We start from the raw sequence: 15963 nt of genomic DNA, 5'->3' as shown, positions 1-15963 counted from the left end.
TACTTTTCACTTATCTTTTGTTGTATTGTACCTATAATTCAAATTATGTGCAAGATTTATGTCATGATAATGATCCATTGTTGCTGATGTTTCCAAATCCAGTGACAATTTAGAGGAAACAAATTAATCTTTCATTCTAAACCATTGTCTTTTTAATTGTCTGGTTTGAATTTAGCCAAATTTCATTTTATTTGATGTAAATTCAATACAGCTTCTTTGAAATTTGCTGAATTGCTGGAGATTTCTTTTAGTGAAACTGACTGGAACGTGGGGCTTGTTTGTTTGGATTATTTCATACCTGTAGTGTTTTGCTATTTCCTAGGAAGTACCTGGACTGGCCACTTTTTGCAGGTGTGCAAATCCAAATATCTGATGTCTGGGCATAGTTTCATGCAGCTTAAAGTTTTAGATTTTTTAAAATTTTCTTCTTTTTTCTTTTATTTCTTTTTTCTTTTTTTTTTTTTTTCCTTTTTGGTCCCAGTTATTTTTATTCATTACATGTTTGATAGGAAATCTAGCCTGGTCATTACTAGAGATAAGAGAGAATTCTTCCCTACAGGTGCTTTCACTGGGACTGAGAAGTTAAAGATGAAATGTAGCTGTTAGAACTTGTTTCTTTTTTTCTCCCTTCTAGGAAGGCATAGTGGAAAATCTCTTTAAGTGGGCACGAGAGGCTGATCAGCCACTAAGGACATATGCAACAGGACTGCTGGGAGGAGCTATGGAAAACCAGGACATTGCTGCAAATTACAGGGATGAGAACTCACAATTGGTAATGATCACTCAATCACTTTCCCTTTGTGGAGTATAGTTACCTCTTCGTAATTTTTATTTCTGGGAGTTCACATTCATGGGTTAATATGAGTCTTACAGTGGTTGTAGTACTATCTGTAAGAGTCATGGTTTCCATCCTTTCCTGACTGAGTTGGAGCATGCAGCCTGATTATTCTGTTAACAGCACTTGTATTCAGAATGCCAGTGGAAACCTAAGAAGTCAGGTACTTTACTTTTTAATGAGACTAGTATTCATACTTTCCTTAAAGAAGCGCTTTCAGAAGTTCTACATCTGTAATTATTGCACATTGTGATTTGCCCACCAGACAGAGGTTTTAAAATGAAAGGTAAGTCAGCATGGAGACAGCTATGCTGAAATTGTGATGACATATCTACTAAATATTAAAAGTAATGTTTAGAAAACATTAAACCAAAACCTCTAAGCAGGTTTGGAAAACCTTTGGTTTTGTGGGACTGAAATTTACCAAAGCTTCTGTTTCCAAAGGGAATGTTGCCTTTATTTCAGGCTGGGCTGAGATGGTGGAAAGATGCTGCAAGCTGGTATGTGGTTCTGTTAGCACCAGTATAGCTCATTTGCTCCTGATGGCTTTCCAGCCACTCCTTCTCACACAGGAGACATGGTGCTGATATTTTAGAATGAAAGTAGCTGTAACAAAATGGGTTTGAGTTCTCTCACTTTAAAGTTGTTATTTCTCTGGGCAAATGTACACCACAGTGTACTCAGCACTTTGTACTGTAGAGGAGTTACATGATGATAACAAAAAATATGGCTGAGGTGAGTTGCATGATCAGAGCAAGGATTGTGTGCTCACGAGTGCTGCTTTTGTGAAACAGGTGGCTCTGGTGCTTCGTCGGCTACGAGAGCTGCAGGTCACTGAAATGACCACAAAACAGGAGAACAAGCGCCCCAGTCCTCGGAAAGTGCCATCAGATCCTCTGCTGCCCCTCGATGAAGAGGCTGTGGATATGGATTATGGGGAGATGACAGTAGATGGAGAGCAAGAAGAAGTTTCTGGTGATATGGAGATCTCCTTTCATCTCGATTCAAGTCATAAGACCAGCAGCAGAGTAAACTCTGCAACAAAGCTAGATGATGGGGGACTGAGAAAAAGCAAATCAGGGAAACAGCACGAAAGAGACGGCTTCCGGAAGGCCAAGCAAAAGCTGGGCTTCTCCACCTCGGAACCAGAGCGGATATTTGTTGAACTGTCCAACAGCAGCTGGTCAGAAATGTCCCCGTGGGTGATTGGCACTAACTACACACTTTACCCCTTGACTCCTGCCATAGAGCAGAGGCTGATTCTTCAGTACCTGACTCCCTTGGGGGAGTACCAAGAGGTGAGCATATGACAGTGGGAGGAAGCACTCTGTGCTCTGTATAAAACTGAGTGTAATTGTGGGGGAAAAGTGGCAGAACTGTTATATCATTCTCTAATATTTCCTGTCATGATTAAGATTGGTAACTTTTCCTGAGTTGTTGATGACTTCTAAATTGATGAAGTCATTTGTTTGAATATTACTTCAAGTAATATTCAATATTCAGTGGATAATACTGAAACCTGAACCTTGGAAATGTGCGGTTTGGCAGTTGGAGCATGGCCCTGGGGATTTTTTTTCCCATGTTCCTGCTAAATTTGGTGCTTGCTTCCATGAAGCTTTGTTTGAAATGCAGACATTTTTCCTGTTTCCTATGGGGGATATGATAGATTACTGCAGGTAAAAGTCTGAGGAAATAATCAACTTGAAGTTCTTAATGAAGTGGTTTGTGTAACCTCTGTAGTAGTTCTGAGGAGAAGTGGCAGGGCCCACGTTATGCAGATGTTTTTGAAAACTGATATTACTTGAATGGACAAAATAATGTGGCTGTGTCAGATTTATGAAAGTGTGTTTCCATTTTTTTTTTTTTTTTTTTTTTTTTTTTTTTTTTTGTGGCTTTCCTTTATTTGTACCAGAACAAAGCAACACAGTTTTGCTTTGTGGTAGATGTTATGTGTGTGCACATGTGTGCCTTGTTTCTGTGAGAGCCAGAGAAACCATTGCCCCCTGACACCCTGCATGCAGACTGGATTGCTTCATATGCCAGCAATAATAGGCTATAAAAATAGGAATTACTAGCATAAAGGTGTTGCCAAGAATGATGCAAAGGGTTTTGGTTTGTTGCCCTGCTCTCCTGTTTTTTCTGTTCAGTTGTTGGGTAGTTGTCTTTGCACAGATGGAAGGTGGAGCCTCTCTCCAGGGTGGTATCTGTGTGGACTTCCATAGCCGCACTTGGAGGAGAGTCTTAAGATTTCCGTGTGGCAGCTGCCATGCACCTTGCTGCAGTCAGCAGATGTATTACAAGAGGTCTGTTAACCTTTATTGCTTCCTATGGATGGAGCTGGTTACCTCTGACCTCTCATAACAGGTATCTGCTAATAGGGGAAATTTGGGGGTTTGAGAGAGTATAAACCAAAAGAGACCTTGTAATTCTCATGAAACGTTCAGCTAGTGTTCCGTTTTTATATTTCTCAGCTGCTACCCATCTTTATGCAACTGGGATCAAGGGAGCTGATGATGTACTACATTGATTTGAAGCGAACCAACGATGTGCTGCTCACTTTTGAGGCCCTTAAGGTAAATTACTTTCATAATACATAAAATGTACCATAAACATTGTAAAAACATGGAATATATGTTTGCTATGTGTTAAAGGCAAGTGCTCATCTTCTTTAGGCCGGTGTCTTGCAGCATTCCCTGGGGTCAGAAATGGCTTTTGCTCAACTTGAATGCATTGCAGTTTTGGTTTTTTAAGTGTATAGCACTTCAAATGAAAAACAGGAAAGGAAGGAGGGAATAAGAAGATCTTAATTGTGCAGGAAGGGCCATTAAGTTCACCTTTCATCCATCTATTTGAAGATGATAAAAATTCCTTTTTCTATCAAATGATTGTGTTCCTGCTGCCCTTAGATGGCATTCCTGAGTTATTCCACTGCCTGCCATCTCAAAGGAGACTTGTGAGGGGTAAGGAGCAAAAACAACTCCCAGAAGCCCCAGCATGACATCTCAGAGCTCAGTGGTTGAAATACTAGTTTTGTGAGAGTAGTCTTTAAGGTTACCTCCCCAAGGTAAAAACCACACAGAATAACCTTGTTCAAGCCAAACCTGCAGTGCATCAGCACAAGTTAAACTTTTCTGTGGATTCTTTCCTTCTTTTACAATAACTTCTCTGCCTCTGATTCTCCAGAGTCTTCCTCTCTGTATCTTTGTCATTTGTCTGAGAATTTATTTTGAAGGAGTAGTATTCCTACAGTAGCTGTGGGTTGCTTCAGTTGGGAATAGAGTGGGGTTTACAGTGGCTCTTGCTGTTTCTTCTTAAGGTGTAGGTAATACAGAAAAGCAGTGTGCAGTGCACTTCACTGCACCTGCAAGCTTCCCTTTAATTGCCTTTACACCTCATTTTGTAAAATTCCTTGTGTCAGCAATGTGTCATCGAAATATGAATGGAAATTTAAATAGTAGTGATAATAGAAGGTGAGTGAATTTGAAGACAATAGAAAGACCTTAAGGTGGCCTGTTGAATAACTTCTGAGTTGCTCTGCTTTTCTTGTATTTCTTTTGCAAGATGTGTAAAAAAAAAAGTGGTAGCTCCTCTTTTGGTTTTGTTGTTGGGATAAATACTACATTGTGGATTAGATACAATGGGAGGAGGAAGTAAGGTGCACAAAGCACAGAACAGTTACTTTTTCTGCCGTCTGTCTTTCTATGGGATGGGGATAGAATTGATGACAGTTTGAAGAATCCTAGTCTAATCTGCTTTTATGAATCCTTAGCATTTGGCATCATTGCTGCTGCACAACAAGTTTGCTACGGAGTTTGTTGCTCATGGAGGAGTGCAAAAGTTGCTGGAGATTCCTCGTCCTTCCATGGCAGCAACAGGAGTGTCCATGTGTTTGTATTACTTGTCGTACAATCAAGATGCTATGGAGAGGGTAAGAGTTGTTCTTGTACTGTAACTGCAGTGATTCTATAGTTTCTTGGTATTTCTACCTGTGTTCAAGCAGTGAATAAATATCTCCTAAGCTTAAAAGCAAATTTATATGGATGATTGATATATGCAGAGGCATAGGAGGTATATAAATAATAGTGTATATGAATAACAGTGTTTTGTTTCAAGGGTGTGGGTTTCAATTCCTAGGGAATTAACTGAAGACCATGTTGGTCTTGCCTCAATACTTTAATCACCCTTTTCATTCTATTCTTCCCTCTTTCCCTCAAAAAATCCCAACAAAAACCTCCTTCATTCTCATTTACCTTTCTTTCCTGTCTGTTCCGATGGACTACTACACCTGAGATTGTTTTTCTCTATGCATGGATGTAGATGTTCTGCCAGATGTTATCCCCAGTATGTTCAGATACCAAGTAGAGCAGGTGTCTGTGGTACATTTTGGATTTCAGAGGAAGACAGCTTCAGTCCCTTGTCAAATAGTCCATGCCAGACCTCTGGTCTGAAGCTGTATTCTTTGAGTACATCCAACACCAGCAGAGAAGAGATGGAAAACTCGGCTAACTTGGCACACAGCAGGTGGTGCCAGCACTTCAGTTCCTCTTGTCTCTGACCCTGACAGAGGGTTCCCAGTTCCTCCTCAGTAGAAGTAAACAGGCAAATGCAAAAGTGCAGTTCTGAGCACATGGTCTGCAAATCTCGGAGGCACAGTCAGAACAGGAAAAGACCAGCTCAGTTGTCTGCTTCCAGAGAAAAGTCAGGCTTTAGGCTTGCATTTGACAATCCTTTCAATTCCCCTAGGCTTCAGTGCTGCTAGAGTTTGCTAGTAACTCTGCATAGCATATGATACTTGGTTACACTGAGCAGAATTTCTGTTTCTTCAGTGAAAACTTGTCTGCCTCTAGTGAAGTGTTCTTTGGATGTGTGGGAGTGGTACAGAGAAGGATTCTCTGGAATTATACTACACTAAGGGTGCTGTATTCATTGTGCTTTGCTCTAAGAATGGACCAATTTCTAGTCCTACATTGCCAAATCATGTTCTTTATTAGTCTAACAGCAGGTTTTTTTACTGGTCTGAAAATGGGACTTTTTATTTCATATCTCAGATGTTCCAAGTCAAGCTGGGAATAACTGATACTTGTCCTCTGCTTCTCAAAGAGTCTTCATTCTCCTTGGACCAAATCTCTTAAGCAATCTATTTGAAATCCTCCTCAAGAATGTTCTTTTGCTTTCTAGGTATGCATGCACCCCCATAATGTGCTTTCAGATGTAGTGAACTACACCTTGTGGCTGATGGAGTGCTCCCATGCCTCGGGCTGCTGCCATGCCACCATGTTCTTCTCCATTTGCTTCTCCTTCCGTGCTGTCCTGGAGCTGTTTGACAGGCATGATGGGCTGCGACGTCTGGTTAACCTGGTAAGGGCTGTGGCTTTAAGTAGGGAACAGGGGTTTAGTGGCAGGTCTTTCACCCTGTAAGTGCAACTGTGGAGAGTTTTGTTGTTTTGTTTGGGGTTTTTCTTCCTCAGTTCCCAAGAGATGAAAAGGTGGGTTGAGTTTTCTAAGCAACACGCACATGCATCCTTTTATCTTTATTATTTTTATTATTATGATTATTGTCTAGACACTTTCTACCCTTTGGGAGCTTTTTTGGTGCAACTCCTGGTTTGAGCAGTACTCATTCAAACAGTGGTGGCTTAGTGTTAGTCCAGATGTTTCTTACCACTCCACATAGATGTGCACCTTGTTGGATGTGGATAAATGCAGCCTTGTTCCAGGAGAGGAATGGCTGTGTGTGCTGCAGGAACCACAGTACCTTCTGGGCACAAGTTAAGGACACTGTTCATGTAGAAAAGCTGCAATGTCTGCAGGGTGTTGCTGTGCACTCCTGCAGCTTGGGCCCTGTCTAACTCAGGGACATCAGTGCTGCAGGGTGCAAGCACATTGTGTGGTGCCATATTATGCCTAATAGTACTCAGCACAACACTGCCCCCAGACCTACACTGTTGTGACTTCTTTAGCTGGAAAAAAAGGAGGTTCAGGGGTCATCTTATTGTTCTCTACAACTACCCAAAGGGTGGTTGTAGTCAGGTGGGGGTTGGTCTCATCTCCCAGGCAATGACTGACAGAACAAGAGGACACAGCTTTAAGCTGTGCCAGGGCATGTTTAGGTTGGATGTCAGAAAAAAATTCATCAAAAGAGTGATTGGGCACTGGAGTCATCTGCCCATGGAGGTGGTGGAGTCACTGTCCCTGGACACGTTTAAAAAAAGACTGGATGTGGCACTCAGTGCCATGGTTTAGTTGATGAGCAGGTGTCGGGTTAGGTCATAGATTGGACTTGATCTCAAAGGTCTTTTCCAGCCTAGTTCGTTCTGTGTTTCTGTGATTTCTGCCTTCACAGATGGTGAAGGAGAGGGCATGGTTCAATTTAGGCTGTTTACCCACGCAGAGACCCTTTTCTGTTCAGACAGCCTTTGTCAGCTCTCAGTGTGCTTCTGTGTCCCGTACAGCAAAGGCAGCACGTTTGGGTTTGGTACGAGAGCAGCTGAGAGTTGTAGATGCTTTTTTTCCTGAAGACTGAGCTGATGAAACTTTTTTCCTCACACCAAATTTCTTTCTGAAGATAAGCACTCTGGAAATCTTAAACCTGGAAGACCAAGGAGCCCTCCTGAGTGATGATGAGATCTTTGCCAGTCGGCAGACGGGGAAGCACACCTGCATGGCCCTGCGCCGGTACTTCGAGGCTCACCTTGCCATCAAACTGGAGCAGGTGAAGCAGTCGCTGCAGCGCACTGAGGGCGGCATCCTGGTCCATCCACAGCCCCCCTACAAGGTGAGAAGCACATTGCAAGCTTTTCACGTGGTTGTTGCATTTCTCAGTTGAATCCAAGCTGCAGACATACGTAGCTTCAAAGCCAGTGCAATAACTAGGCAGGCTGCAATTGTTTTATTTGTGCTTTTTTCCTGTCGTGTGGAATGGTGCTGTAATAGGAAAATACAGAGAAGCCCTTGAGGTTTGTCTGAATTACGTTTGATTGAGGCTTCTGCTCATGTGCTGTGGTTCCCTTTCCATTTCTGAAAAACTGAAAGACAGGTTGTTTCTGATACTTGTGGGGCTTTCTGTGCTGTGAATCTCTGAAAGGACAAAATCTGTATGTACATAGAGGTACATAATGCTGAAGAACTCAATAAATTTAATTGGGTAGCTGAAATGCCTTTTGGACACCACTGCTTTTAGAAATTACCTGTGAGATCCAATAATCCATAGTGTTGGCCATGCTGTTTTCCCCCCGGCCCTGATTTCTCCTTGCAAAGCTGGCTTTGTTAGTTATTTTGGGTTTGTTTGTTTGTTGGGTTTTTTTTTTAACTGGATTTTATGGCTGCTGGTTTTTGAGAAACCACATTCACCTGTGGTTTCTGATTTAATTTATGATGATTTTCTGGAGGAACTGAAATAAAAAAATATAAAGGAGTTTTTGCTTCTGCAGAAATTGCTTATTTTCAGTAACTAAAGAAATGTATATAAACTGTTTCTTTCTCATGTAATTAAGAATATTGAAAGGCAAACTTGCTAGGAATTTTTTTTATTCAGTATGTTTTGTAGTCAAAACTTAGAAACTGTAATTGAGTACTTAGCAACCTTTTTAATATTTTAGCATAAATGTATACTGAAGATTGGTGCAGTTACTACTAGATTAGTAGCTTAAAAGCAGAGTATGATTTTAATGTACCTTTTATTCTTAAATTTGCCTTAACTTTTTAAGACTGTAAAGAAACTTAAAGGATATTATCCTTAAGCTTATTATTGTATATTATAGTGACAGTTGCTATATTCCTTTATAACCGGGGAATAAACCAGAAAGTAAATTCTTAATCTGCAAGAGACAGTGGTAGTCTAATCTTATAGATACAGTGTTCAGTTAAATCCCAGCAGTGGGGGATTTGATGTGCAAGTTTGTAACCCTTGTGATCTAATGGCATCCCTTCCCTGCAGGCCTGCTCCTATACTCATGAGCAGATTGTGGAGATGATGGAGTTCCTGATTGAGTATGGTCCAGCACAGCTCTACTGGGAGCCAGCAGAGGTTTTTCTCAAGCTGTCTTGTGTCCAGCTCATGCTTCAGCTCATTTCCATTGCCTGCAACTGGAAGACGTACTATGCAAGGTGAGCTGTTTGCTGTAGTGCTCTGAGTGCAGCACTTGTGACTCTTGGGCAAGACATAGCATTTCCAGATTTTCTACCCTGCTGGTGTTTAAAACAGGCATGTGCTGGTTAATGCTGTTAGGGCCTGTGCTGTGGCCACACAGTGCTTATCAAAGCTAACTCTGGGGAAAGCGGGACTAAAATTTTCAGGCAGGGAGAGGAAGGTTGAGAAATTTCTGAAGAGCCAAAATGCTTCAGGCCTTTGATTACTGTGACACTGATTTCTCAGAAAAGCTTCATTACAGTTCCGTGCCTCTTTCTATCAGTCTCAAAATTTGTTTAACCTTTTGTTGAGAGAAAGGCTAGAAAATGGTCCAAGGAGAGGGTGAAATCAAGACCTATCTTTAATCCTGGAATGAGGTGGACCAGGGCTTCCTCCTCCTTATTTCTGCTGCCTGCAGGAGCTCCTTGCCTAACTTAAATTGAAATTCATTGAAATCTGTTTTGCTTCTGCAGTTCTCTGACTCCCTCCCACTCTCAGGTTGCACTCTCCTGGGTAGTTCTCCTGTTTCTTTCCTTCTGCAGCTGTTTCCTAATTGCTACCTGGGTTAACTCCTACCTTTCCACACAGGTTGTAGATCTCCTCTTTTTTGCATTTTTCTGCTCTCTCACCTCTTGCTGAACAGCCCTTTTCACCTTCCACACACTGCATCTTTCCTAAACTGGAGCCGAAGTTGGTGTCTTTTTTACTATCAGAGTTGTCTGGTTTGCTGCTAAACAGTTTCCCTTGACTTCAGAAAAACTTCTTCCTAGTTAACTGGTGACAGAGTATTTTGGACAGCAATGTTTTCCAGCTAAGATGTAGAGTTAGATTAAATTCAGAAGCCTAAATTAGCATGCTTTTGTTAGTAAGTCCTAACATTCTTATTTTTATAAATACAAAATTACTGTGCTTTTAGGAGCCTGTGAGCCAAGTGGGATATATGTTGGCAGGCTGCAGGCAGTGGTGTGCATGTGAGCACTGCCTTCTGTGGAGACCAGCCCTTTTCATTGTAAAATCAAAAGGCACCATCAAATGCAGCAGATGTGACTGATTTCCTTCCATTTCTTGGAGTAAATTGAATACTATTTTATGTTATTGAAATAACTCTGTACATGTAATTCTAAGAAGTTCTTCTGTTGCTGTCTTCCAGGAATGACACAGTACGATATGCTTTGGATGTACTGGCCATCCTGACTGTAGTTCCTAAAATCCAGTTGCAACTGGCAGAACCTGTGGATGTGTTAGATGAAGCTGGATCTACTGTTTCCACTGTGGGTAAGCTGAATTTGGTCCTAATGACTTACACATTTATCAGTTGTCTTCTGCTATGTGGGTTTTGGCTGGCTGTTCCTTACCTACAGTGAGACAAAGGTTAAAATAATTCATGTGTTCAGAGTTACTGTCAAGGATGCAAATAAATGGGAGAGTGCACTGTGGTTAAAATTGTGTCATGATTAGCACTGTGGTTGGGTTACAAATTTAGAGGCAGGTCTTTCTCATGCACTTGTTTTCAAGAGCTCATTAAGTACAGGTGGAGGCAAATATACTTTTGTAATGGGACTATAAGGTTTCCTCAGTTTCTCAGAAATGTAGGTCTCTTGAGAACATGGCATTTGAGAGTAAGGGAAAGGAACAATTATTGCTGTGTGAGTTACGCTCTAGCTGATTACCTCCAGGTTCAGCATGTAAATGAGTGAGATGTGCCTGGATCAGATCCAAGGCTTCTACTTTAACTAGAGCCTCGCTTTTCTTTTTAAGAAAATAAAAGGCAGCCAGAATACTAGATATAGGCAAAAGACAATTTGTTTTGCACAAAAAGTCGCTAGGCAAACACTAATTCTGTGAGGGTTTTGATATTCTGAAGCAGACATGAAACTAAGAGGAATTCTGTGGGGAGAAAAAGTCACCCAAGTCACCCTAAAGTTTCTTTCTTTGCCTTATTCCTTTTGGCAATTGTGATATGATTATTTTGTCCTCAGTGACTTGGTCCCCTTCCTTCCTCTTAGTGTTTACTTGGTTAGTGTTTATACAAGAGAGTTGCTGTATGCGGAAAGAATCAGAGCATGTCTATGCGTCTTGCTTGGTCCAGATACCTTAGATTTTTTTACTCCTGGGCTGTGCTTGATCACCACATCTAAGAGATTGTGTGACACTACCTCCTGATGATGAGGTGGAGGACCAGAAGTGCAGGAAAATATTTTCCAGGGAGGTAGAAGAATATGTCTTAGACTAGTTAGCAGAACTTCAGGAATTTCTGGAAGTACCTATTATCTTCAGATTTGTTGGAAGACTCCCGTACTTGCCTGATCAGTTTGTGTAAGCTACACTTTATAGAGTACTAAAGAAACGACTTCTTTCCCTCACTAGGTATTAGTATCATCCTTGGAGTTGCTGAGGGTGAGTTTTTCATCCATGATGCTGAGATACAGAAATCAGCCCTTCAGATCATCATCAATTGCGTGTGTGGCCCAGATAACCGGATCTCCAGCATTGGGAAATTCATCTCTGGGACTCCGCGTCGAAAGCTTCCTCAGGCCCCCAAGAGCAGCGAGCACACGTTAGCCAAGATGTGGAATGTGGTGCAGTCCAACAACGGCATCAAGGTGCTGCTGTCGTTGCTGTCTGTGAAGATGCCGATCACTGACGCGGATCAGATCCGGGCACTGGCCTGCAAAGCCCTGGTGGGGCTGTCGCGCAGCAGCACCGTCCGGCAGATCATCAGCAAGCTGCCCCTGTTCAGCAGCTGTCAGATCCAGCAGCTGATGAAGGAGCCGGTGCTGCAGGACAAGCGCAGCGAGCATGTGAAGTTCTGCAAATACGCTGCCGAGCTCATCGAGCGCGTCTCGGGGAAGCCCCTGCTCATCGGCACGGACGTCTCGCTGGCACGGCTGCAGAAGGCGGATGTGGTGGCCCAGTCGAGGATCACCTTTCCTGAGAAGGAGCTGCTGCTGCTGATTAGGAACCATCTCATCTCTAAGGGCCTTGGGGAAACGGCGTCTATCCTTACGAAAGAGGCTGACCTGCCCATGACTGCAGCGTCTCACTCTTCTGCCTTCACCCCTGTTGCGGCCGCTGCCTCTCCGGTGACGCTGCCTCGCACTCCTCGCATAGCTAACGGCATCTCGGCCCGTTTGAGTAGCCACACTGCTGTAGGTTCCACTGCCACCTCTGTCCATGCTCAGGCAAGGCCGTCTGCATCCCAAGGTCCACCTGCCCTTCCAGGCCCTTCTTACGCCAGCAACTCTCCTCTGATTGGCAGGATTAGCTTTGTCAGGGAGAGGCCGTCTCCCTGCAACGGCAGGAAAATCAGAGTGTTGCGACAAAAATCGGACCATGGCGCCTACAGCCAGAGCCCAGCTATCAAAAAGCAGCTGGACAGACACCTTCCTTCCCCACCCACGCTGGACAGTATAATCACAGAGTACCTTAGGGAGCAGCATGCCCGCTGCAAGAACCCTGTTGCCACCTGTCCCCCTTTCTCTCTCTTTACTCCCCACCAGTGTCCTGAGCCAAAACAGAGGCGCCAGGCGCCCACTAACTTTACCTCACGGCTGACCCGCAGGGCGGCCTTTCCGAAGTACGGAGGGGTGGATGGTGGCTGCTTTGATAGACACCTTATATTTAGCAGGTAAGGAAGAAAACTATGTTGTGATCCCTCTCAGGATGTACCCTGTGCTAAAAAGCCTTACCTGGATTCAGGCTGTGCAGTCCCACAGTGGAGTATCCTTGGAGACAAAAGAGTTTTCATTCACGGTGACAGAGAGAGAGCCTTGAAAGGCATTTTTTAGTAGTTGTTCTGTTTGTCTTGTCCTTAGTGCTGACCCTTAGTACACAAAGCACACTTTATTTTCAGTAGCAACATTGACTAATGAAGCTGGTAGCTCTTGGTTCTCCTTTGGAAGGTGAGTATGTAGCACCAGTTTTGTGAGAGTGCAACGTAGCCTTGAGGATGGTTGGCTGACAGATGCAGAACAGTGAAATTTGTATTTTGTTCTTGCAACGGAATCCTCAGCACCACCAGTTGTCTTTTTATGTGGCCTTTCCTGAGGTTAAACTGGAAGGTGATGTAAAGTTTATGAAAATGAAGGTGCCATGTTCATGAAAGCATCTTCACAGTGAAAGCAGTGTCACTGTGGGAAGTTATGATGCCAGGACATTGTTTGGCTCATGTGACATCTTCTTGTGCTAAGTGTTTCAGAACTGTTAGGATTTTTTTTGCTAGTTCTCTGTTCTTACCCAGGTGTTGACATTACAGATTTTCCATCAGTCCAGGTTTGAAGATGGAGTCCAAGTGCTTCAGCTGAGTGATGTGCTTTAACAGAAATACCACAGAGTGGAAAACAAACCCTGAAAGATTGCAAACACTGTTGTAATAGTCAAGGACTAGTCTTCAAAATGACACTTGGCTTACTCTAGAAGAAAGCTGTAACTTGTGCCTGTGTAATCTTTACGGGCTGGATTTAATATCATCACACAGCATTTCAGTTTTGCTTCTTTCTCTTTGGGTTACCCATGTATTTTTGCCTTCTCTAGGTTCCGTCCAATTTCTGTGTTCAGGGAAGCAAATGAGGATGAGAGTGGCTTTACCTGTTGTGCATTTTCAGCAAGAGAACGATTCCTAATGCTGGGTACTTGCACGGGGCAGTTGAAACTCTATAATGTGTTCAGTGGACAGGAAGAGGCCAGTTACAATTGCCATAACTCTGCTATCACGCACCTTGAGCCATCCAGGGTAAGGAATCACAGACCTGTTCTGATTTTTAGCAGTTCTCAATGCCTAAGCCGTGGTATGGTTTGGGCCCATCTAGATAAGTACATCTGAAATGTACCTACTGTCTGGCCTGCAGTGCCTGTCATTGAAGTACTTCGAATAGCTGCATATTCTTGCTCTTGTGAGTTCTACATATAGGATTTTTTTCTTCCCAAGATAATAAAGCAGGTACACAGTGGCTGTGTGACTTCTTAAGAAATTAATATATATGTCTGGAAGTGGAAAAATGCTTAAACTGACAAATTCACATTTATTTATGTGTGAGATAAGGTACCAGGGTTTATATATCTTTGCTGGAGAAAGAAACCTTTCAGGGGATGATTCTAGGAAGAAAGAAAGATTGATAAGCAGAATGGACTCCCCTTGCAGGGCATCAGAATTCAGCCATGGATTATCCTGATTTTATCTGCTGTTAACATCATAGATTGTTCCTATTGTTACCTGCAAGGTTTGTCTGCCAAGGGCTCTTTGTTATACATAGTATTATATACTTGGATTTTATCCCTACAGGAGTAGTATTAAGCACAAAAGTCTGTTCTGCTGTTTCTAAATAGATCTTGTAAGTTAAAAGTGTACAGGTAAAATGATAACCTCTGTTTTCCCTGGTGTTCTTTTGCTTTCCTCGACTCCAATCTGGAAATCCAGGATGGATCTTTATTGCTGACATCTGCTACGTGGAGCCAACCTTTGTCTGCATTGTGGGGAATGAAGTCTGTCTTTGATATGAAGTAGGTACCCTCTGATTCAGCTTTGGGGTGTGCTGCAGTTGGAAGAACCATTTGATACAGGAATAAATTCTAAAACAGGATAGCACATACCTCAGAATGTCTTGTGAAAAATAAAATGGTAGCCCTTACTTATGTTGGTAACTTCCCTATGTTTTTTGGTACAGAGCAAATTCTAAGTAAGTTCTACCTGAAGTCCTGTTTCATGCAAGATATATCACTAAAATCACTGTTATTCCTGAAGGCAAAGAGACATGTTTGTTTTTATTCTCATATTTCTGAATTATCTTGGCAATCTTTCTGTAGCCAGTTCAGAATTCGACTAGCGTAGTGGTTTGCATGGTGAAATTGTCAGACTTGGACTGCAAACTCCTTAAAATCTATTGCAGTATTTACAATTGTTCCTTCTCATAAAAAAGTGGGTGGAAAACTCTTCATTTTTAAAAGGTTTGATTGTTTTCTGCTTTAGTTGTAAACAACTGTTTTGGTGTGACCTGTGTGGGGACACCTAGAGGCCTTTCCTCAGAGGAAAGGTTTAATTCCCTCAGGCTGCACATCTTTCAGTATTCATGATGCCATCCACTGCTGACTTCTCCAGTGTTATATTTATGGCAGGCTCTGTTGCATGATGTGGTCAGTGGTAAAGGAGAGGAAACCTGTGCTAGAACTGTTGCTGTTGTTTGGGTCATGTAGAATCTGCAATTCCTTGACTTCTTTACTGACTGTATCTGCAGGCATTCCTTCCCTGATGACCACTATGTGGAGTTCAGCAAGCACTCTCAGGACAGGGTCATTGGCACAAAGGGAGACATTGCACATGTAAGTACCAGGAAAGTTCATGGCTGTGAATCTCTGCCAGAAATATAATTTTCCATAGGATGTCTGTTAATTGATGTGAGTGCTTTGATGCTCTGTGCAACCGATGAGCTTCAGAGGAGTTTTGAAAGTGTCAAATAACTTTTCCTTGTTCCCAAGGGTATTAACTTGTTCATCACAAGCAGTGTGGATATGTTGCCCTCTGGGCAAGTATCCTGGGCAGTTTTAGATTCTGCTTTGTTTTATTCATTTGAGAGAGATCATGCAGGATTTTTTTTCCCCTCTAAAGTTGCTTTCTTAGCTTTGCTTTTCAGTAATAGTAATAATAATAAAGTTCCACTGTCAACAGTAGTTCAGTCAACAGCTGTGAGAAATGACCTACTAGAAATGTCCTCTCTTCCCCCCCCAAAAAAATTTGCAGCTTACTTTTGGTGATATTGAACTTCACCACTGTCTCTTCGGAGAGTATTGTTGTAGTGCTTTGCATGAATTCCTGCAGATTGGACAGATAAGGCTTCAGAGGGCTTCTGCTGCTTTGCAGTGCTGATTTGCATTTGTAACAGGTTCCGTCTCTCTTAAAAGAGAATTTGCATAAAAATTTTCCCTGAAATATAGCTTATTCAAATTACTCATTATTTCACATGTTATTCTGATTTGTTTCAAGTAAACTCTCCATTCCTGCCCAGTT

The 15963-nt window shown here is 42.4% G+C and overlaps 1 protein-coding gene across 5 annotated transcripts in view; it reads left to right on the top strand.

Moving 5' to 3' along the window:
* Positions 1 to 15963, top strand: part of DCAF1 (DDB1 and CUL4 associated factor 1) — a 47816-nt gene that overhangs the window by 13236 nt on the left and 18617 nt on the right. For all 5 annotated transcript variants that reach the window (XM_086846219.1, XM_086846221.1, XM_086846222.1 and 2 more), the window contains 12 exons: positions 635 to 772; positions 1630 to 2133; positions 3307 to 3408; positions 4605 to 4763; positions 6014 to 6193; positions 7401 to 7610; positions 8772 to 8941; positions 10114 to 10238; positions 11331 to 12591; positions 13497 to 13695; positions 14380 to 14462; positions 15194 to 15278. In XM_086846219.1, coding sequence (XP_086702345.1) covers positions 635 to 772; positions 1630 to 2133; positions 3307 to 3408; positions 4605 to 4763; positions 6014 to 6193; positions 7401 to 7610; positions 8772 to 8941; positions 10114 to 10238; positions 11331 to 12591; positions 13497 to 13695; positions 14380 to 14462; positions 15194 to 15278 — 3216 coding nt within the window. The remainder of the gene's footprint in view (positions 1 to 634; positions 773 to 1629; positions 2134 to 3306; positions 3409 to 4604; positions 4764 to 6013; positions 6194 to 7400; positions 7611 to 8771; positions 8942 to 10113; positions 10239 to 11330; positions 12592 to 13496; positions 13696 to 14379; positions 14463 to 15193; positions 15279 to 15963) is intronic.

The sequence above is a fragment of the Cyanistes caeruleus genome, chromosome 11 (genome assembly GCF_971803275.1).
Source record: "Cyanistes caeruleus chromosome 11, bCyaCae1.hap1.1, whole genome shotgun sequence".
NCBI classification, from domain to species: domain Eukaryota; kingdom Metazoa; phylum Chordata; class Aves; order Passeriformes; family Paridae; genus Cyanistes; species Cyanistes caeruleus.
The sequence above is the reverse complement of the archived record's forward strand: the minus strand, read 5'-3'. Positions and strand labels throughout refer to the sequence as shown.